At 32.8% G+C, this 18,513-nt stretch overlaps 1 protein-coding gene across 1 annotated transcript; it reads right to left on the minus strand.

Moving 5' to 3' along the window:
* Window positions 1-7,827: 7,827 nt before the first annotated feature.
* On the minus strand, window positions 7,828-8,816 carry LOC131599916 (uncharacterized). The gene is made up of 2 exons (XM_058872154.1): window positions 8,616-8,816; window positions 7,828-8,397 (listed from the first exon to the last, which is right to left on the minus strand). The coding sequence occupies exons 1-2, from the start codon at window positions 8,736-8,738 to the stop codon at window positions 8,173-8,175; spliced, it is 348 nt and encodes a 115-aa protein (XP_058728137.1). The 5' UTR covers window positions 8,739-8,816; the 3' UTR covers window positions 7,828-8,172.
* Window positions 8,817-18,513: the final 9,697 nt, after the last annotated feature.

The following is an 18,513-nucleotide window of genomic DNA, read 5'->3' on the forward strand; positions in this document are numbered from 1 at the left end:
AATTATAGAGATATAATCGACTCTACTTTAAAAGAAATTTAATTTAATTTGAGTATTTTAACATTTTTTAAAAAAATTGAGTTTAATTTGAGTATTTTTAATAGGTGTTTAAATTTGAGTTATAATTAAGCTTTGTTTTATTTCTTTTATTTATTTTTAGAATAAATTGCATTTTGATATTTGTTCACTCGATAAGTAATAATTTGAATTACAGGTATTACGTTGATGTTTCAGAGACCAGTTTAAAATACTGATTAATCAAATATTTTATTTTTCGTAAAAAAAACTTTGCTAATAAAATTATATTTTTTTGTCATTTTGTATTTTTGATTCCGGTATTCTAAGAACTCGAAGCATTTTTTATTTATATTAGTTTTCACAATAGAACTCTAGGAAAATAGATATAACTCAAAATTATATAGAATTAGAATATATATAGGTTTAACTTTTTTTAATGGACGGCTAAACTTAAAATCAATTATTTGTCTCGTCAATTTGTTAAGACAAAGTTTGTTAGAGGAAGGTATTTTCTCTGTTAGGGCAGTTCCTCTAGGTCCTAACCTGTGTCTGCTGGAGGAGTCGGTGGAGGGTGACCTTGAAGCTTTGTTGAAGGATGGCGGGGAATGGAAGGATCAATGGTTTAAAGATATTAGGATGTGGAAGGAATCAGATGTCGAAGGTGCAAGAGCAGTGTGGATTGCTTGTTACGGCATCCCTTGTCACGTGAGAAATGAAGAGTTTCTGGGCGCTTTGCTAGCAGACATTGGAAGCATTGCGAGTTTCGATTTCCTAAAAATTAAACCGGACAGAATGGATGTGTTGAAGATTATGGTCTTTACTCACCCTGTTCATAGGATCAGGAGCAATGTTAGAGCTTGTATTGATGGTAACTGGTTCAATATCATGGTGATAGAGGAAACGCATGCCTTTATGGGGGATCGGGATACCTCCGGTGGTAATTCATACGCTTCATCGGATTTCTCAGGCAACGTCTCTTCATCCGAGGTAGGAACAAGGGGAGTTGAAAGGTTGGAGGAAATGGGTGAGGCACGAGGAACGGCGACAGGCGTAGACACGGAAAATGTTTTTTCTGACTTCAAAAAGGCAAATGAGGATTTCCCTGAGATGAAGGTAAAAGTTTTCCCAAAGGATGTTTGTACTGAGGGCATTTTTGAAGGAGCGGAGTTTAAGGAAGCCTCTGCGATTTGTTCTGCGAGACTGAACACACAAGCTAATTCTCCTTCTCTCTCCTTGAGCCATGTAGCCTGCAGCCTAGAAAAAGTTGACTTCCATTCTAGAGAGGATGAAGCGACGTTTCTGGAAAGGGAGGGGCCCGCAGGTATTTTTGTGTTTGTACCTAATGAGGCGGAGTCTTCTCCCATCCTCTCTACTGGGCCATCCAATAATAAAGTGTGTCTTTTTAACAAAGGCCCATTATTTGAAGAGAGGAAGGGCCCATCTCTAGAGGTTACCGATCCAGCAGCTAACTCCTTAGAAGCTCTGTGTTGTGGTTTTCATAGTCCAATTGAAGTTTCGTCGGAACACAACAACATGAAGAAGCCCCTTCTTGATTCTAATCTCGCTTGCGAGAATTCTTTGGAGATAGGGGTCGTGGAGAAGATGGGTAAAGAGAAGAACTCTAGACAGGTTCGTAAAAAGATGAGAGAGGTCCTCAATCTTGGAGTGGTGGTGGAAGATTTTGTTTATCCGGCGAAGGTATTCGAACCATCTAGGCAGGAGCTTCGATCCTCTCTTAGAGGTTCAATCCCAGGTTCTAACTCTTTCACTAAAACCAATTTTCTTCCTGGGCCTTTATCTCTATCTAGTGAGTCTCTGAATAACACTGATATTAGAAACTGCAACACAAGGATAGTGAATGGTGTTTTGAATAAAGCTTCAATAGGTTTATGGAATTCTATGATTAGGTTGGGTATTTCAAACGTGGCTGCAGACTTTGATCCTGTTAGCAAGTTAGGGGAGTTAGAGTCAAGAGAGAAAAAATAGGAGATGCAGTCAATGGGGAAAAACAATATGGTTGTCAAATGATTGTTTTTTCATTAAATATGAGAGGAGGGGGCAATAGTGCCAAAAGAAAAAGAGTGGGCAATTTCATCAGAAAGGGGGAAGCAGATATTAGTTTTATTCAGGAGACTAAACTGGGTAGTATGGACAGAGGATTAGTTTGCGAGCTGTGGGGAGACTCGTTGGTGGATTGGTCCTATTCGAAAGCGGATGGGGCATCAGGTGGTTTGTTGACTATGTGGAAGAAGGAATTTTTCAATCTGGTTTTTAGCTTTAAAGGTCAAGGTTACCTAGGCCTTTGTGTGGAAAAGAACGGAAAGTTGATTTACTTTGTCAACATTTACGCTTCTTGTGATATTAATCGGAGGATGGAATCTTGGAAGAGGTTGATAGAGTTCAAGTTGGAAAATGACAAGGGGGCTTGGTGTATTGGAGGTGACTTCAACTCTATCTCTTCTTTGGAAGAAAGAGTTGGTAAATCCGGTAGGAGTTGTAAAAGGGAGATGTCGGTTTTCAACGCTTTCATAGAAGGTATGGACTTGGTGGATCTCCCAACTATTGGAGGAAAATTTACTTGGTTCAATAGTAATGGCCAAACAATGAGCCGAATAGATAGATTCCTTCTTTCGGAAGATTTTATCGATGATTGGAAGGTGGAAGGCCAATTCATTGGAATTAGATACGTTTCAGATCATGCTTCGATTTGGTTGAAACACAATAGACAAAATTGGGGCCCAAAACCCTTTAGATTCAACAACTCTTGGTTTGAAAATGTGGATTTTAATTCTTTTGTTATAAAGGAGTGGAACAACATGGACATAAAAGGGAGAGGTGATTATTGCTTGGTGGAGAAGATGAGAATTTTAAAGAAGAGACTTGTTTGGTGGAACAAGGAGGTGTACGGGTGGATCGATCTCAACATTGAGAAGGCCGGGGAGGAAATGAATTTCTTAGATAACGTGTTTGTTCATTTTGCAGGTAAAGCACCGGAAGAGGAGGTGGCTAAAAGATCTAAATCTTTGGCGGATTTTTGGTTTAATCTTAATAAAAAAGAAAGACTTCTCCGTATCAAATCGAGACAACTGTGGCTATCCGAAGGAGACGAAAATTCTCGTTTCTTTCACAATTCCATAAGGGAGAGAAGGAGGAGAAACAACTTGTGCACTATTAGAACCAACAAAGGGAGTATAGAAGACGTTTCTGAGATAAAGGGTTTTGTTTTTGACCACTTTAGTGCTTTTTTCTCGGAGGACGTTTTTTGTAGACCGGAGCCCCCCGGTAACTCCTTTAGATCGCTGCTGCCACAGGATTCTTTGGAGGTTGAAAGGCCGTTTTCGGAAGACGAAGTTAAGGAGGCTATTTGGTCGTGTGACAGCAATAAAAGCCCGGGACCGGACGGTTTCTCGCTTGAGCTTTTCAAGAAGTTTTGGTTACTTGTTAAAGGAGATTTGATGGATTTGTGCAATGACTTTCATTCCAAAGGGAAGCTCGTGAAAGCCATCACGTCTTCTTTTCTAACGTTGATTCTGAAGAACAAAAACCCTCAGGAGCTTTATGAATACCGTCCCATTTGTTTGGTTGGGATTATTTACAAGATTTTGGCCAAGCTTTTAGCAAATAGATTAAAAGGAGTGATTGGAAATTTGATTTCTCCTAATCAAACCGCGTTTGTTCCAAATAGAAACATGATGGACGGTGTGCTCTTGGTCAATGAGATAGTAGATTGGGCGAAGAGAAAGAAGAGTAGTTGTATGATGCTTAAGGTCAATTTTGAGAAAGCCTACGACTCCGTATCTTGGAACTACCTTAGGTTCATTTTGAAGAGTATGGGTTTTGGCAAGAAATGGATGTCTTGGATGGAAGCTTGCGTGTTCTCGAGCCATTTATCCATTTTGGTTAACGGAAGCGCAACTAAAGAAGTTTCGGCACAAAGAGGTTTACGTCAAGGAGATCCGTTGTCGCCTTTCCTTTTCGTTATGGTAATGGAAGGTTTAACTTCTATTGTTAAAAAATCGATGGAAGTGGGGGATTTTAAGCCTTTTAGATTCGGAGTAGCGGAGGATGAAGTAGTTGACATTCTTCAATTTGCGGACGATACGATCATTCTAGGGGAGCCATCTTGTGATAACCTTTGGAGTTTGAAAGTGATTTTGAGAGCTTTTGAACTCGTGTCGGGGCTAAAAATCAACTTCAATAAAAGCAACGTCTTAGGAGTCAATGTGAGCGATTGGATTATGCACTCGGCAACTTTGTTTCTATCTTGCAAGAAAGGAGTTTACCCTTTCAAATTCCTTGGCATCTTGGTGGGGGCCAATCCTATAAGAAAAAAAGACTTGGAAAGACCTAATTCTCAACATCAAGAAGAGATTATCTTCTTGGAAAGGGAGGAACATATCTATCGGGGGAAGGTTGACTCTTATTAACTCGATTTTTAACGCTATTCCAACTTTCTCATTATCCTTTTTTAAAGCTCCGAGGAAAATCATTCAAGAGATAAGAGAGATACAAAGCAACTTTTTGTGGAGCGGTGACGCGAATAAAAGGAGCATACATTGGGTTAGATGGGAGGTTGTGTGCAAGCCTAAGGACAAAGGAGGTTTGGGGATTAGGGATGTGAGTGACATGAACAACGCGCTTCTTCTCAAATGGAAATGGTGCATTCTTACGGAGAAGGAAGCTATTTGGAGGCGATTCATTGACCTACGATACATTAATTCAAAACTCAAGGTGCAAGCGAAGTCCGGAGATATTCTTTCAAATACCGATTCTTTATGGTGGAGAGATGTTATGTCTAACAATGTGAGCATAGGAGGTTTGGAAGAAGGCTTCACTAGTTTTGTTCATAGTAGGGTGAGAAATGGCATAAACACTCTTTTTTGGGATAGTAATTGGTTGGGAAATCAAACAAATCGGGACTCTTTTCCAGATTTGTATGATGTATCAACCAACAAACTATTTTCGGTTGCTGAATTTTTCCAGGCTAGGGGAGAAGATCACCATTGGAACAATCAGTTGCTGTTTCCTGTTTTTTCAAATTTACTGCAGGGTCCGGTTTCGGTTCAGCCGGTAGCTGATGAGGACTTGTCACCGGCTTCTCACGGCAGGGTCACTGTGCAAAACCAGTGGAGGGACTTGCAGTCCTTGCTGCAGCAGGTTGAGTTGGTCACTGAGTTTGAAGACAAGTTCGTTTGGAATTTGAATGTTAGCGGTGTTTTTACGGTGTCTTCGGTCTCTCAGTAAGTGGAGGTCGCGAAAGAAACAGCCTGGACTCCTAACATCATAAGTTGCCTAAAAGCTGTGTGGTCTCTGAAAATTCCTATCCATTTGCAGGTTTTTTCTTGGAGACTCCTAACAGGGAAACTCCCGGTGAAAGAGCAGCTGTCTCGCAGGGGTGTTAATAACCTTCCTTCGCCAGCCTGTTTGTTTTGCGATAACAATATGGAGTCGATTAATCATTTATTTTTCGATTGTTCGGTGGCATTCTCAATCTGTCGTAAAGTTTTTGAGTGGCTGGGAGCTGTTTCGTGGTTATCCTTAGCAGAGTTCAAGGATTTTGGTTCCATTCTCCTAAAGGTTAAGCGAACTAGCATCAAAGATAAGCTTTTATCAGTTTGGATAGCAACTACCTGGAGTCTTTGGTGTATGAGAAACACTATGGTGTTTGAAAATAAGAATTATAGTTTTGAGTGGGTTTATAACAATGTAATTTTTTCCTCATGGAGGTGGTTGTATGCAAGCCAAGATTCGGCTAATTGCGGTTATTACGATTGGTATAAGGCTCCCTTAGTCGGCCTTTGATCCGTTTTTTTTAGGATCATTTTTGTAAGGGTTGCACCCCTAGTGCACTTCCTTTAATCAATTGCTTATTGAAAAAAAATTTTGTTAAGACAATGAGATTTTATGTTATTTCTTTAATTTCATCGGTTCTATTCATTTTTTATCTATCTGATTATATTTTTATTTTGATACTTAATTTGAATGTCAAGGACATAATTATAAGTTGTAGTTTTGTAATACTTGATTGTTCAATTATAGCTCACTATCAACTGTGAAGTATGAAGTATGGATAATTAGTTGCAGAAAGTTAAAAAAAACATTGATTAGTGTAGGTTTTTTCCATATATATCTTAATTTTTAATAGTATTATTTTCTAAATCAAATAAAAATGTTGTGTTTAGTGAGCGATTGATAAAATAAGCATTCTGCATAAGTTATAATAAAAATGTATATATTAACACAACTAGAATCTACAATCGTGTTGAAATGTTCCGCGCTAACTGTTTCACCACAGTTGAAACTTATAACCGTGATCAAATGTATAATTAACACAAAATGTTGGCGCTGGATATCAAACTCATGACCATTCGACCTTTTACTATGATTGCTATTTATAACTGTTGTGAAATGTGGCTGAGCCTAACTCAATTCTATAAAATTGGCTTGTAGGATGATGATTGCTCCCACTTATAAACACATGTTTAGACTATATATTATACGATGCAGGATTGTTAACACACTCCTTCATGTCCAAGATTCTGGAACGTCGAACTAAATAGTGGATGGTTCGATAAAGAAAACTTGATAGAAGGTGGTCTACCAGATTTTAAACGAGGTTCTTGATACTATGTTAAAAAATATGATTGAACCTAACTCAACCCAACAAGTCAGGTAAAAATTACTCCCACTTATCAGTACATATATAGGCCATATATTGTCCAATATGAGACCCTTAACTCGTATCACACCCTTTATTACAATAGACCTCCAACCTTAGATAAAAATCTTTCTCTCATCTGTGGTGAAAATTTGTTTTTGTAGAGTAGTGTGCCATGCACTAGAAAATTTAAAATCTAAGTCCACCATGTATTCTATTAAAAATTGATTTTTAAACCTGAGTCTGATATTTTCGTAGGTCTTATTGACCTATAATGCTACTTAAAATTTTATTCCATTTGAATAAATATATATTAATATATGTGATATCCAACCAGTCAGATCAACTTTTATATATATATATATATATATATATATATATATATATATATATATATATATATATATATATATATATATATATATATATATATATATATATATATATATATATATATATATATATGGCTTTCACTCCGAGTAAGGTTTGAGATTTTTTTAGTCCCAAGCACCATCGAACTCGAGACCTCAAAGAGAGTAAATTTTTGGACCCAAGCTCTCTTCTGCTGGGCCAACCCTCTCAGATTTTTATATATATATATATATATATATATATATATATATATATATATATATATATATATATATATATATATATATATATATATATATATATATAGTTAATAAATTATTTATCTATAAAATTAATGCATTGATTAATTCGAACTTAAATAACAATATAAACATAAATTAATATTAGTTTTTAAAAATAAGTTATAATTTTGTTTATCAAACTTTTTCAACTTAAAGTTATTCAAGATAATTAGTTTTTTTATATATTAAAATCCAATATACAAATAAAATATAATTATAAAAATAAATTATTCATATTTATTTAATTAAATCAGTCTAATAGATTAAAAATAGTATTTTATAGTATGTATAACATTAAATCAAAATCTAAAGACACTTTATATTCACACATTTAATACATTGTCGACTGTTCAATTAAGATTAAGTTATTTAAAAATATATATTAACTTATATATTAAGTGAGTGTATACACACAAAAATAGTAACGTTAAAGAAAAAAGGATAACATAGAAAAATTACTAAAAAAAAAAAACCTACCATTAATATCATTGCAAGAAAGAAGGACAAACTTATCTATCATAGAAAACTAGATAGCCACAAAATGCTTTTACACACAGTGGAAGATTACAAAACCTTTGGTTGTTGAACCCTCCTATAAGATGACTAATATATATCGGTGTATATACTTAAAAATGGTTTTCCCATCTCATGTACATATTCACCTTTATATAAATATCAATACAACTTAATAATTAGCCATACAATTATTGCCTAAAGGCTATAAAGAATTAATTAAACACATAAATTATTAAACAATATAATAATCAAATTAATCACTAGAGATTATTTAAAATCATGCAGCTTTAACTAGAAGGATCTATATAAATAACTTCATCCATATTTTCACTGTTTCAAAGAATTCTTGTTATGAACTTGAGAATCCATTCTTGTGCCTTGAGATTGTTTTGGATATTTTGAGTATGAATTAGATCTTCCTTTCTTGTTCTTCCTTCTTGGCTGTGTTGCTTGTGGAATAAACACTCCTGTTCCTTTGCTTTCTCTTCTTACCAAAGCTTGCTCATAGAAGATATCAAACTGTGGAGGAGGATGAATTGCTCTAGAAAAAGCCTGAAAATTAAACTTAACAATTATGAAATATGTAGACACCAAAAACACTACACACTAACACATCAACACCGATAATAATTATTATAAATAAATAAATCAAATCGGACATAGACACCAACACGGTCAAGAATGATGTCGGTGCTACATATATTATGAGAAAATAAATATGTAGTTATGAGGTGTATGAGGTAATTAAGGAGGTGTAATTAGTAAAATACCTGAAGAGAGTTTTGAGGTTGAGAAACAAGAGGATCTTCATCTTCATCCATAATTAAGAGAGCAATTTCCTTGCTCAAATTTGCAAAAAATAAATCATCATCCAATTCAATAGCAACTTCCATAATAATAATAATAATAATAAAAAGGAAACTCTCTAATTTTTTTGCATGAAAATTTCTAATCTTTTACTTGTTCTCCATAACTTGTGGATGTTTGGTTTTATATAGAGAAAAAGAAAGGTAAAAGGATGAGTGAGTTAAGAGATAATGGGGTGGTCATGTGGTTGGTGGGACCATGGTCACAATTGCTTAGCTAGCTATGGACCCCACAAGAATAATGGCAGTATATGTTTTGATATTATCCAAAATAAAATATGAAAAACAGTAGGCAACAGATCATGTCCAGATGATAATCTGATCCAAAAATTTCAATCTTGAGAGAGTGTACTAATTAATTGGTTGTGATGTGAATGAATGGACTTGATTCTTTAGATATTAAAGAGTAAGTTATGGCTTAAAATATTCCACAGATTTGTATATAAGGCGACAAATGAAATTGTGTACTAAAAGATTCTTATCTGATTTGCATGTTCTTATGTTTGGTTAAGGTTAAGGTTAAGGTAGTATTTTTGTTTAGTTCAATGGATCTAGATGTGTTTTTCAATGACGGTCACCCAATTTAGTCGGTCTAATAGAAACATATGATAGGTCGGTAAGTAGAGAAAATGTGTCAAGAGATGGTACTATTTAGTGAGAGGTCATTGATTTGATTTTTGTTCCATCTTGGTCTAATAATGTGTAGAAAATTTTAAATAAAAAATTAATTTCGTTTTTGAATTTTTATTATTTTTTAAAGTTAAAATGAATTTAAATGTTGAAGTATAAAATTCTAAAAATTAAAATTAGTTATAAATGTAATAAAAAAATTATCTTTCATTATAAATAGGTCTTAAACAACTCAATATTTACAAAATAGTTAAAATATTATATATATATATATATATATATATATATATATATATATATATATATATATATATATATATATATAATATTTACTTAATAATACTTTTAAACCACTGTTGTAAAAGACTGTGGGTGGTTAAAGTGGTGGTTATAGTGAAGATATAGTGGTAGTTGTTAGTGGTTAGATTTATGATCTTAAAAGAAGGTGTAGTTGCAATGATACAAGTGGTGATTGGTATTTCAGAATAATGACTATGATTGTAGTTAGTAGAGATCTGATTGAAGATTAGAGGTAGATTTAGTCGTGGTCAACAATGGTGGTCAATGATGGTTAAAGTGATGGTTGGCGTGGTTAGGGTGGATATCAATAGTGATTAGAATGGTTGTTTCTAATAGTCAAAACGATATTCCATGATAGTCAGATAGGTGATCAGAGATGAATGAAGTGGTAGTTGTCGATACTCGAGTTATATATCGATAATGATCATAGTGGTGTTTTTAATGGTCAAAGTAGTAATTAGAGTGGTAGAAAATAGTGGCCAGATTAATGATCAGAGGTTAATGGAGTGGTGACTGCGGTGGTAGGTTGTGGTTGTCACTGGTCTTAATGGGATTAATAATGGGCAAACTAGTGATTAGAGATGGATAATGTGATGATTGAAAGTGGTCTAGTGTAATGGTTTTCGATAGTTAGACTGGTGTTTGGAAGTGAGTGGTGTGGTGGTAAGGGGTGGAAATAGTAGAGATGTATAATGGTTGTTGATGGTCAAAGTGGTCGCATAATGGTTGATGGTGGTTATATTGGAGATTAAAGAAAGGTGGTGTGGTGGTTAGAGGTGGATGTAGAGGATATCAACAATGGTTGAAGGTGGCTGAAATGGTGGACAACCATGTGTAGAATGATGATGGTCATAGTGGTGTTTTTCAGTGGCTAAAATGTTATCCGATGTGAATGAAATGATTGTCTGTGTGGTGACCAATGATAATTGAAGTGACTAGTGATGGTCTTTGGTGGTCGAAGTGGTGACTAGAGTGGTAGTACACATTGGTAATATTGATGAATAAAGGATGACGACGTGGTAGTAGGTATTTGTAATATTGATAATTAAAGGTGGATGAAGTGGTGATCAACAACTTAGGGTAAGAATAGACCATGCCGACTAACAGAGGCCTACGATCGAGCCTACATAAGCCAAGGCCAGACCATATTTTTTTTAAATAGAAAAATGTCTAGGCTTTTTAATAAGTCTATTTAGTTAAGAAGGCTAGGTCACAAGCCATAAAAATGTCTTTTAAGTCTATTAGTCTGACCTATTTAAATAAATATGAATAAATTTATTATTATTATTATTATCTTGTATTTTGTACTTTGAATTAAAATACAAAAATAAAGACTAGTTATCTTGAAGAACTTATGAAAATAAGTAGAAAAAACCATATGAATAATGTCATAAACTTTTAAATAGAATTATAGGCCAATCAGACATTCCATAAGGATATAATCGGGCCTAAAAATAAACCTATAATAGAGACTCTGGGGAAATCAGAAGCACTGATGAGACCAATGCTCTAAGACCATAAGAGAGGGAGACACCACATCTCCACATAAAACCTTAAGGTGATAGGTAAATGCGTTTTGTTTCTTATAAATTCAACATTTCACTCATTCATAAACAATGTGGAATTTTAACCACTCACATTTACACTCAACACTATCACCAACAATTATAGTGATATTGGAAGTGATAGTGGAATATGGTCAAAGTGGCGATTTAACAACAAACAAATTTGTTATCAAAGACAAAAAAAAAAAATGGTGATCAATAGTGGTCAAAATGGTAGAGTGCGGTAATAAAATGATAGCTTGCAATAGTTTAAAAAAAAAATCATAATGATAGTCGATATAGTTGTCAAATAGAAAACTAAAGATAAATATTTATAGCACAGATGATTAGAGTAATACTCACTGATAATAGAAAACAGTCAATAATTAATAATTGTGATCGATGGTAAATCTTAAGGGCCAGTTTGTTTCAGCTTTTAAAAATCGATTTTTTTTCTTTGTATTTTTGAAAATAGATTTTCTAAAACCGTTTTTTAAAATATTACAAGTTTTTTTATATTTTTTTTCTAAAATGAAACACTTAATTTGACATCCTATGATATAAACATACATAACTGAAGATCAAAACTTAGTCAAAATCATAATTTTTTCAAAAAGTTATATTTCAAAAATGATTTTTATGAAAATCTATTTGAAATAGCTTCAAAATTAAGTTATTTTTTGAAATTTTGATATCTAAATTTTTTTCTTATAAATAGATGAAATACCTAAAATCACATTTTAAAAATAACTATTCAAACAAAATTTTCATTTGAAGCTTTTATAAAAAGTTTCTTTGTAAAATATTTTTTCACAAAATTTAGTAATACTATAAAAATCATTTTTAAAAAAAGCCAAAACAAACAGGACCTTAATAGGAATGGGAAAGAACCATGACACTCTCTTTTAGTTATCAGAAGCAGAACTCTCGCCCTTAGAGTAATTTAAACACAAAGTAAGAATCCACATCAATTAACAATTTATGACAACTTTAAAAAATAATTTGAACATATATTTTAGTTTTAGCCATCCAAATTTCTTTCCTCAAAACCTACCATTGATTTTGATGTGTTGACATTTAAAAAATGACAATTCTAAAAATATATTATTCAATTTCAAAATTCAACATATTGGTGAATTTGAGAAGTTTGTTATTAAAAGGTGTTAGAAAATTAATAAATCAAATAGATCGAGACTAGAATCGTGAACGGAATCACTTTTCTTATAGTATTTCAAGCACTCTCAAGCATGTGAAGGCATTGAAGACCATGTTGAGAGCCTTTGAAATTGTTTCGAGCTTTGGTATTAATTTTTATAAAAGCAAATTGATTGGTATTAATGTCTCGACTAATTTTTTGGAAGTTGCTGCTTTCTATCTTTCTTGCAAAATAGAAGAGAGTAATTTCACCTTTCTTGGAGTTCCCATTGACATCATTCTTAGGAAGGAATCATCTTGGTTACCTCTCTTGAACAAGATGAAAAATTGTTTTGTGGGGTGGAAGAATTGTTTTCTCAATCTTGGAGGTAGGACCACTCTTTTGAAATCTATTTTGAGTTCTCTTACCATCTTTACTTTATCGTTTTACAAGATGTCGGATAAAGTGGTTAAAGAATTTACTATGATTCAAAGTAATTTCTTGTGGGGGTAGTTGAAGAGAAATGGAAGATTCATTGGGTGAGTTGGAAAGTTGTGACTTTACCCTATTTGATGGGGGGATTAGCGATAAAAGATATAGCCGAATTCAACCTTGCTCTTCTAAACAAGTGGAGATGGAGAATTATGCAAGGGCATAAATCTTTGTGGTATGATGTTTTGAAGGTCCGGTACGGTGATTTATCTATGCTAGTTTTTTGTGGTGGAGATTCTTATAAGCTTGCCTCTTCTTCTTTTTGGTTGCGAGATGTTTTAAAGGTATGACTTTATTCTTATTCTTATAAGGACCCGATTGTCTCTAATTTTCGCTTCTCTATAGGAAATGATTTTAATACCCCTTTTTAGGAAGCTTGTTGGTTAGAGAATGTAATTTTGAAGGAGGCTTTCCCGGTGCTTTATTCGGCTTCTTCTTTGAATAAAGTATCGGTGACGGGTACTGGAGGATGGTGCGACAATGTGTGAAAGTGGGGTGATTTGGGTATTTTCGAAACTGTTATTACGAGAATGGATAATTTAACTCTTTTCATGGATTTGAAGGGTCGTTTAGAGTCTTTTGGAGGTGTGCTTGATGTAAAGAATTCAGTTTTTTGGTCTCTTGATCCGAAACAGGGTTTTACGATTTCTTCATGTTACTCACATTTTACTTTTTCGCGTATTCCTTATGGGCCTATTAATAGGTGTGATGGGGCTTTGGAATTTATTTGGAATATGGTGGTGTCGTTCAAGATTAAAGTTTTCGAATGGAGACTTTTTGTTAATAGATTAGCCATTAAAGATCTTTTGAGGTGTAGAGGTATTAACTTTACTTTATCTAACTTAAAGTGTATTTTTTGTGATTATCACTTGGAAGATAGGAACCATATCTTTTTTAAGCGCAATGTGATTAAAATTGCTTGGAGGAAGATAGCTTCTTGGGTGGATTTTTCGGGTGTGGTGGAGGATGAGTGTCTTCTGTCTTTTATGGAGTGGCATTCTCTTGGTCGTGTAAAAAAGATTAAAGAAGGCAAATTAGGGGTGTTTTGGTTAGCCAATTCACGAATTATTTGGTTGATAAGGAATGACTTTTGCTTTAAGCTTGAGGTTTGGAACATCAACAACATGGTTTAGAATATCAAAATTTTGGTTTGGAGGTGGTCTTCTTTTGGCGATATTACTCACTCCAACTATAGTTTTTACGATTTTAGCAAAGACCCTTGGTCTTTTATATCGTAATCATATTTGGTTTGTAATCTCGTTTTGTGTCGGTTGCCGGCCGTCTTTGTGTACTAAGGTTGGATAACCCTTAATTCTTCCTTTAATTTGATTTCTTGCTTACACACAAAAAAATATGACAATTCTGAAAACATATTTTTCAATCTTATTACTGGGTTAGGCTAATATGTATGTCTCTGGTAAAATATCGTACTATTCTAATATACCATATCATCTGATGATTATATTATTTTTTATTAATGAAGTTTGTCCTGTTTACCGTAAAGTTTAGATATATTTATGAAGCAAATGATTCATTGTAGAGAGTTTTTAGGCTTCAAAACCGATATGATATTATTAGGGATGTCTTGTTTGATATATTTTGACGGACCAGAGTATCTATGAAGAAAGAGGCGTATGTGAATTTTTTGACTGATACATGAGGGCCATCGACGCTTAGACCAACAAATATTTTGGTGTATGGCTGGATTGGAGGAAAACATGCTTGTGTGGACTTGACTATAATTTCTCCACTGTTGGGACTAGGGGTGGCAAAACGGGTCGTGGCCCACCGGTCCGACCCGTGCACCCTCCATAAAATGACGGGTTGAGTTGAAATTTTGGACCCACGGCCCACCAAAGCTCGTCCCGCCAAAACCCGCCACCCGCCAATGCTCTCCCCGCTAAAACCCTTCGCCTGTCAAAGCCCGTCCCACCTATTTGTTTAGTCCGTCCCTCCTTAAGCCGACCCTTTTTTAGTTAATTCGAATAATTTCAATTCTTGATGGTTTTATTTTATACATTTATTTGTGAATATATGCAATATTTTTAAAGTGAATTTTGTTTAAAAGATGCTTAATAAAAAATTGTTCTAAAAAATGAGTGAAAATTTTAATTGAAAGTTATAATAAAGGTCATTAATCTATTAAAAAATAAAAAATATATAAAATAATAAGCGGACAAGTCCGCCACCTTGGTTGAGCGGGCTTGATTTTTATGTCTATTTTTACTTGACGGGCTTGTCCACCCCGCTTTTTTTTGGGTAGGCTTAAGGCAAGGCGGAGAGTCCGTTTTGCCACCCCTAATTAAGACTAAAGACTAAAGATTTTAGTATGGACAACTCTCAAAGCTACTTTAAGTAAAGTGGTTAAACATAAGAAAATGTGTTTCGACAACCAATATAAACATATTTATTCAATTTGCATTTGATATTTTGATTTTTTAAGCATCAGAAGCAATTAATTGTTTTTACAGTCTAAAAACTTATAAATAACCATGTTGTATATCTTAGATCTACAGATATAATTTTTAAAAGAATTAACTTTACCATAAAAAAGATAGCATCGCAGTTTGTATCTCTTAGTTTTTATTTATGTATAAACTCATTTATAGGTATAAAATGAAAATTCAACTATAAACTGTTTTTAGATTAAATAAAAAAATGTAAAATTTATCTATTGTAACATATTATATTTTACAATTTCAAAATTAAAACATTACAACCACTCAAACCGACTTTTGATTCATGAGAAGGTCACAGAAACTTTCCAACCAGCTGTGGTCTCGGTTATACATTTTTGGATTATATTTTAGTGGGCAACCAGTGTCACAAATCAATTATTGATTTCTTAGGTGTCGGTGGTCACGTGAGCTTTATAAAATTTTAGAATGGTGTCAAGAGATAGATCATTATGTTTTGCAAAAATGAGTTCTAGTCAAAAAGGAAGTCTTAGTCCATGCACATGGTGTTTCGTTGCAAAATTTAATGCTTATTTAAAATCAATGACGAAATCTTTCCATGCAAAAAATAGGCTTTCTACACACTCTAAAACAATTCCCTAAATATTTGATGAACATATATACGGATGTGTATTGATTATTTAATTAATTTGAAAGTTTTCTTAAGAAAATGGAGATAGTTAAGGGATATAAACCCAAGTGAGATTATAATAATCTTTTAATTTAATCAAAAAATTATAGACAAAGAACAATGCTAATGTCGTCTATTATTATTATAACAAGATTCACACCCACGCGATGCACAGAATATTGATGAAGTTTTTTAAGTAATATTGGATTATATGTATATTTTAATTTTATTTAATATAATATGAATTGTAATCGTGACCATAAGATGAATAGAATAAAAGAGAGAACAATATGTTTAAATTATAGAAATGATAAATAAGATGCTGCTATTTAAATTTTAAAATGACAAACAAATGAAAAAGTTTCAATATTTTTATTTTATATTTATTCTTTTTCCAATATTTTTTAAAAATGTTAAATGCTTATCATTTTATAGATGAAAGAAATTCTGCATTTAACAATTCAGACTCTATGTACCCAATCATCATAGAGTCTCATACTGTATGCATCATTTTATGAATGGGAGAATTTCTAGATTCGAGCGACTTAGACTGTATGCAACAAATCATCATAGTCAAAATTTTCAATAATTTTTTTTATATTTAATTTCTTTTTTTTACTCCAATATTTATAAAATTGTTAAATCTTCATCATTTTGTGAATGAGAGACAAATCCACCAAAGATTAAAAGAGAAAAGATCGCCTATTTCAATAAGGTTATTCACGTCATCTTAATAAAATTTAATGATATAACTTAATGATTTGAGGAATAAAATACAAAATAAAAAATGTATGTTTCGAAAAATAGAGAGGTTTATCTTAGATCTTAATTTTGACTGTGATGATTGATTACGTAGAGTCTTAATCGTTCGAGTATGAAATTTTAGTATAAATCTTTTAAGGTTGATACTTTATTTTTTGTCTTACTTTATACGTTCGTCTATCAACTAAATTTTGTAATTAGTTAATAGTATTTTTTTTTGTAAACAAAATTTATATTATATTGACTTAAATCATATACTTATTCTAAGTAAATGGATAAAATTAATTTTATCTTTCAAAAATATATTAATAATGATGAAATAGATGAAAAGATGGCAAGAAATATATATACATTATTTTTAAAAGTTTATAGAACTATTTTATATTGAAGTTATTAGTAATTAGTTGTTAAATTAAAAGATTTTTGTTGTTATCCGGAGTTGATGTGGCATAAATGTTTAATGATGTGGCAAAAATATGACTATATGGCCTAAGATGTTGGAATCTGTTTTAATATATATAATAGATTAATGGCCGCAAATGATCATGAGTATGTTTCAATATAATAAGAAAAATGTGTAATTGAATAGATGACAATGAATATTATACGAAATATTCTCACATAAAAAATGTTACTCACATTAAAAGTATTTATAAAGAATTATACATTAACTCAACAAAATAGTTAAAGAGTATAAAGTGTCACATGGACAAATGTGGTGGTAGCAAGTCTTATTGCATTTGTCTCCCTCATACACCCTCTTGTTGATTTGTTGGTAGGAGTGAGAATATGTCATACCAACTAACAGGATTTACGATATAGCCTACAAAAGCTCATGTCAGACTTTTTTTTAAATAGAAAAAACTTAAAGCTAAAATGACTAGGTCACAGGCCATAAAAAATCTTTTAAGCCTATCAGACTACTATTTAAATAAACATGAATAACTATATTATTTAAATATTTTATTTAATATTTTGAATTAAAATTCAAAAATATAGGTTAGTTATCTTGAAGAACTTATGAAAACAGGGCCGGCCCAATCAATTTGGGGGCCCTGTTTTAAATTTTTAAAAATAGACAAAAAAATAAAAATTTATACAGAAATTTTGAAAAAATTTTAGAAGTTTTGAAAAAAACATTATTTTACACCCACATTTAAAAATCAGGTGTAAAATGTTTTTGAAAGTAATTATTTATACCGGTATTTAAGAAAACAGGTGTAAAATGTATTGTATTTATAATTTTAAAAAATAAATTGGGCCCCCTAAATTTTGGGGCCCAGAGCTACAGCTCTTGCTGCGCCCCCTAAAGGCCGGCCCTGTATGAAAATAAGTTGAAAAAAAATTTATGAACAATATAATAAGTTGTTGTAATACGTTGTTTTCATAAGTTCTCTCAAACAAATAGTATTAAAAAACGTATGCTAATAGATAAACTCGAATGAATCAATGAAAACAAATATTTAGTCTCATTGATATTTTAATTTCTTAGTCTATTTAACATTAGTAGAGTTGCTTATTTATAAATGTTCAAAATAAATAGGCTTTTAAGTGGGTTAGTAGGTCAATCAAGCCGTAAAAAAGGCTAGGCTCAAGGATAAAAATAAGCATATCATAGGTTACATTCTAGGCTTAGACATTGAATTTTTTAGCAGGTCAGGCTCAGGCTTGACAAAGCTTAACTCGGCTCAGCTTATTCCAACCCCCAGTCTCGGCTCTAGCTTCGGGATCGGGTCCAAGGGTATGGGTGCAGAGGCGCTAATGGTGGCTTGTAGGCGGCACTTGAGCACGACACATTGTAACGTCCCGTTTTTAATCGCTTTATTTATTTATTTGTGTGATTGGTAAATTT

Source organism: Vicia villosa, linkage group LG4 (genome assembly GCF_029867415.1).
Source record: "Vicia villosa cultivar HV-30 ecotype Madison, WI linkage group LG4, Vvil1.0, whole genome shotgun sequence".
Taxonomy (NCBI): domain Eukaryota; kingdom Viridiplantae; phylum Streptophyta; class Magnoliopsida; order Fabales; family Fabaceae; genus Vicia; species Vicia villosa.